Genomic DNA, 4,665 nt, shown 5'->3' on the forward strand with positions numbered 1-4,665 from the left:
CTCAGCTTGTTGAACTCTGCCATGGGTCAGTCTTTTTTCTTCTCGTTTTTCATTGTTCCTTGAGGGGCTGGCTCGGTTCTTAAACATATCAAAGCTAATCGCAGATAACAACAGTCTGATGCAAATTTGGTTGATTCATGTGACTAGAAGCCTTTGTCTAGGCTTGTTTATTTGCTTCTGAAAACTCATGTGAACTCAAAACTAGACGGCTGAAATACCAAACCGACGTTAGCTGTTGTGCTAGTGGGGATTTTGTGGGAATGTTCCAAGTTAAAAAAATGACACAGGGGGGATTTGTTTGTGTGTCTCTAAATAGCAAGTGTCGCTTGAAATGCAGATTAATGTACATGTGGAAGTCAATGCACGAGNCTTCTTTTTTTGTTCGGTTTACCAACGGCAACACTCCTAATTAACAAACTTTTGTGGATGCAAAAATTAGGCAAGGGAAGGAGTGAAGATTGAGCACGAGAAGAAGTTGTCTGCGCTGCAGAGTCAGGAGTACAAAGGAGGTGATGAATCCAAGCTAAACAAGACTAAAACTTCCATAACCAGATTGCAATCTCTCATCATTGTCACTTCAGAAGCTGTTTTAACCACGTCTAGTGCCATTCTTCGCCTCCGGGACACTGACCTTGTGCCTCAGCTTGTTGAACTCTGCCATGGGTCAGTCTTTTTTCTTCTCGTTTTTCATTGTTCCTTGAGGGGCTGGCTCGGTTCTTAAACATATCAAAGCTAATCGCAGATAACAACAGTCTGATGCAAATTTGGTTGATTCATGTGACTAGAAGCCTTTGTCTAGGCTTGTTTATTTGCTTCTGAAAACTCATGTGAACTCAAAACTAGACGGCTGAAATACCAAACCGACGTTAGCTGTTGTGCTAGTGGGGATTTTGTGGGAATGTTCCAAGTTAAAAAAATGACACAGGGGGGATTTGTTTGTGTGTCTCTAAATAGCAAGTGTCGCTTGAAATGCAGATTAATGTACATGTGGAAGTCAATGCACGAGTACCACGAAATCCAGAACAACATCGTGCAACAAGTCCGTGGCCTGATGAACCAAACAGAGAAAGGTGAGTCAACATCAGAGGTACACCGGCAGGTGACAAGGGACTTAGAAGTAGCCGTATCCTTGTGGCATACAAGCTTTTGTCGCATCATCAAATACCAGAGAGAGTTCATATGCTCTCTCCACGCCTGGTTCAAGCTGAGCCTGAGCAACGAAGAGCCAAAGAAACAGAGGCAGGAGTCGTTTGCCTTGTGTGAGGAATGGAAGCAGAGCCTGGAGCGGGTGCCTGATACGGTGGCGTCAGAAGCGATAAAGAGCTTTGTAAACGTGGTACATGTCATATCAATAAAGCAGGCGGAAGAGGTGAAGATGAAAAAGCGGACGGAGAGTGCAGGAAAGGAGCTGGAGAAGAAGGCATCATCACTTAGGAGCATAGAAAGGAAGTACTACCAGGCCTACTCGACGGTTGGGATAGGCCCCGGACCGGAGGCATTGGACGGACGGGATCCGCTGTCTGAGAAGAAATGTGAGCTGGCGGCGTGTCAGAGGCAGGTGGAAGATGAGGTGATGAGGCACGTGAAGGCAGTGGAGGTGACAAGAGCTATGACACTCAACAATCTTCAAACGGGACTCCCCAATGTCTTCCAAGCCTTGACCAGCTTTTCATCTCTATTCACTGAATGTCTCCACACTGTATGTTCTCGTTCCTATTCCATCAACAACTGAACTCATGATGTAAATTATTTATTTACCAAGTACCACTCTGCTTCTCTTTTGCATTATATTAACTCCCTTTTAAGAATCATCATCTTATTATCATATGATAAAAAAAAGGAAAAACTCGAATAATCAAAATTAATCATCTTTCTCTCTTTCCAATTAACAGATATGGGCCACCAAAGGCATGGGCCGAGCCCAGAGAGGCCGAACGAATTTGACTTAATGGCAGTTGACGTTGACATCGTACGCCGCACCCAACGACCGCGAAAGCTCTCTCTCTCTCTCACATGATCTCTTCTAACCAACAACAACAACAACAACACTTTCTCTCTCATGGCGATGCTTTCTACTACTAGTGCTTCCGTTTCGGGGATTCAGATTGACTCGTCGGCGTCTGCGGAGGTAGTCTCCGACCCCACACCATCGTCCCCCGAAGGATCTCGCTCTGGCGGCTCACCTGATCGCCATGATCCTTCCACGTCTTCTCCGAGCCCCAGCCGTGGTGGTGGTGGTGACAATAATCAGGTATCAGATGAATTGAATTTCCTACGTTTAAGATCTCAAGCTGATCTGTGATTTCTTTACTTTGTATGTTGCAGTCTGAAGTCATGTCGAGGAGTGAAGAGTATCGCCAATTATTTCGGCTTCCAGCTGAGGAAGTAAGTCTTCCCTCTGCCTCTGTCGGTCGCTCATAAATTCTTCTTCTGAATTGTATGATTCATGAGTGTGTGTGTGTCTCTGTAGGTCATTGTTCAAGATTTCAACTGTGCTTGTCAAGAGAGTATTCTTCTCCAGGTACTTAACTTAACTTATATTTGATTATGAGACCAAGGTACCATCCTAGTTATTATTCCCTTGGGCTTCTCTTTCTTTTCTGCAGGGTCATATGTACCTCTTCATCCATTATATCTGCTTCTACTCCAACATCTTTGGTTATGAGACCAAGGTACCATACTTATATATATATATCCCTTCCCTTGCTCTCTCCACTGACTGCTTCTATTCAACATTGATGGCAATTCTTGTTGCAGAAAATTATTCCTTTTTCGGAAATTACTTGTGTTAAACGAGCAAAGACTGCTGGTATTTTTCCCAATGCCATTGAGATTTTAGCTGGAGGGAAGAAGGTACCACGACTTCTCTCTACCTGTTATCTCATTTTCTTTGTTGCCTCTGTCCTCATCTTAGAACCGCATTCTTTCCCAGTACTTCTTTGCATCCTTTCTTTCCCGTGATGAAGCTTTCAAGCTTATCCATGATGGATGGTTGGAATATGGTTGTCCTGTCAAACCAGAAGGCGATCTTCAGGTGACTCAACAGCAGCTGCCAAACGCACTGCTCTTTACTGCTTAAGACAGCTTCTTTTTTCTTTCCTTATACTCATCTTCCTTGGCTTATATTCTCAGGATTCTTTATCTGAGTCCAAAAGCCAGGTAAATGATGGAGTTGTTAAAAGGGCACTCAGTTCCCTGGATTTGGAAAATGAACTAGATATCCCATTGAGGTAATTTGACCGCTTCCATATTGTGTACCTAATTGCTGTAACTTACTGCTTCACCGCTTACTATCTTTCCTTCACAGGGATGAAAATCTTCATCTTTCAGGCAGTTCCAGTCTTCCTGTCATTAGTCAGAATGGTGTTTCACCTTCTTCTATTCAGCGGTCTGCAGAACCAGTTGAAGATATGGCTTCTTCTTCAGCCAATACTTTCAACTGGAAGCCTGAAGATATAAACGCACCTAAATGTAGTTAAAGTCCCTTCCTCACTTTCTTCTTAGTTCTATTTTTATGGTCTTGGTAATGTGGCAGATTAGTCAACTGTTTGAGGGTGTGAATGCTAGTAAATCCAAACGGTAATCTTTTGGGTTCAGGTCAACCTGTTAAAAATGCAAACGTTTGGATTTCCTAGCTTTAGAATGAAGTGGTGGTTCCCTTAAAGTGGACAATCAATTTACGTCTTTCTAATTCTTGGTCTATGTCATTATGTGTCTAATCTTTTTGTTTGATATTTTTGAAACTTAAACTGTCTCTGTTTGAATTCAAATGGTCGATGGGGAAATATCTCATAATGGTTTTACTGTATGATTAGATTTTGGTCTATTGGGGTGTAGTAACTTAGCTTTATTTTCTGGCCTGTTTATGATATTTCACTAGTACCCAATCTGTCCCATCAAGCTTGTACTCAGTTTGGAGACCCTATATCCTGCTGAACCGATCATTTCATTTATACATACATGATCTCTCATCTATTATTTTTGGTTCATGTGATCTATTTTCTTGTTCTCATTTGGATTCACCGCACAAGTTTTGTGTTTCTATGCAGTATCATCTGATTTTACAAAGGTAGCAGAGGCAAAGTTTTCGGTAATGTCTCTTTCTTTGTCTTATGGGATAGAGGAAATTGCGGAATCATTCCCTTTCAAATTTACGAGAATATAAGCATTAACTGAATGCAGAAGTTTCGTATGTACGTAATTAGATTTTACTTGTGCGTTTGCAGATTCCAGTAGAAGAGTTCTTTAGATTGTTTTTTTCAGATGGTGCCGTCAGTTTTGTTGAATCTTTCCATAAAAATTGTGGAGACAAAGGTAGAGCTTTAAGTGATGGAACTGTTTCGTTGTTGTGGTTAGTTGTTTTTATATGTTCTCTCTGTCGGTGTTCTTTTATCCAGATGAGATTTTTGTACTTGCAGAGTTTAGGTGTACCTCTTGGCAGCCTCATGAAAAGCTTGGACACACCCGCAATGTCTCATTTCAACATCCGATAAAAATGTATTTTGGTAAAATTTGTCTTTCCTATATATATACAGTATTAGGTTACGGTCAATATCAAATATGTGTATGCTTGACTGTCGGAGTTCGTTCGAAGGTGCAAAGTTTGGTGGTTGCCAGGAGTCGCAGAAATTTCGGATGTACAGAGATAGGTATAGAAATTGTGTT

The 4,665-nt window shown here is 41.7% G+C and overlaps 2 protein-coding genes across 3 annotated transcripts in view; both read left to right on the plus strand.

Annotated features, from left to right (window-relative positions):
- Positions 1–439: 439 nt before the first annotated feature.
- LOC104773746 lies at positions 440–1,981 on the plus strand (the record flags this gene model as incomplete). Its single annotated transcript, XM_010498398.2, has 3 exons — positions 440–663; positions 976–1,699; positions 1,893–1,981. Coding segments are annotated over 3 exons (1,005 nt in total), but the record flags the coding sequence as incomplete, so codon positions are not given.
- A 1-nt stretch (position 1,982) lies between these two features.
- The window catches only part of LOC104773732 (protein VASCULAR ASSOCIATED DEATH 1, chloroplastic), a 5,091-nt gene continuing 2,408 nt past the window's right edge, over positions 1,983–4,665 (plus strand). The window contains exons 1-12 of one of the 2 annotated variants that reach the window (XM_010498379.2): positions 1,983–2,251; positions 2,326–2,385; positions 2,471–2,521; positions 2,607–2,672; positions 2,758–2,853; positions 2,933–3,034; positions 3,133–3,230; positions 3,308–3,471; positions 4,050–4,090; positions 4,227–4,314; positions 4,419–4,505; positions 4,595–4,649. In XM_010498379.2, coding sequence (XP_010496681.1) covers positions 2,060–2,251; positions 2,326–2,385; positions 2,471–2,521; positions 2,607–2,672; positions 2,758–2,853; positions 2,933–3,034; positions 3,133–3,230; positions 3,308–3,471; positions 4,050–4,090; positions 4,227–4,314; positions 4,419–4,505; positions 4,595–4,649 — 1,100 coding nt within the window. In that variant the 5' untranslated portion in view covers positions 1,983–2,059. The remainder of the gene's footprint in view (positions 2,252–2,325; positions 2,386–2,470; positions 2,522–2,606; positions 2,673–2,757; positions 2,854–2,932; positions 3,035–3,132; positions 3,231–3,307; positions 3,472–4,049; positions 4,091–4,226; positions 4,315–4,418; positions 4,506–4,594; positions 4,650–4,665) is intronic. The other variant, XM_010498378.2, reaches the window with a different exon arrangement.

The sequence above is a fragment of the Camelina sativa genome, unplaced genomic scaffold (assembly GCF_000633955.1).
Source record: "Camelina sativa cultivar DH55 unplaced genomic scaffold, Cs unpScaffold00633, whole genome shotgun sequence".
NCBI classification, from domain to species: Eukaryota; Viridiplantae; Streptophyta; class Magnoliopsida; order Brassicales; family Brassicaceae; genus Camelina; species Camelina sativa.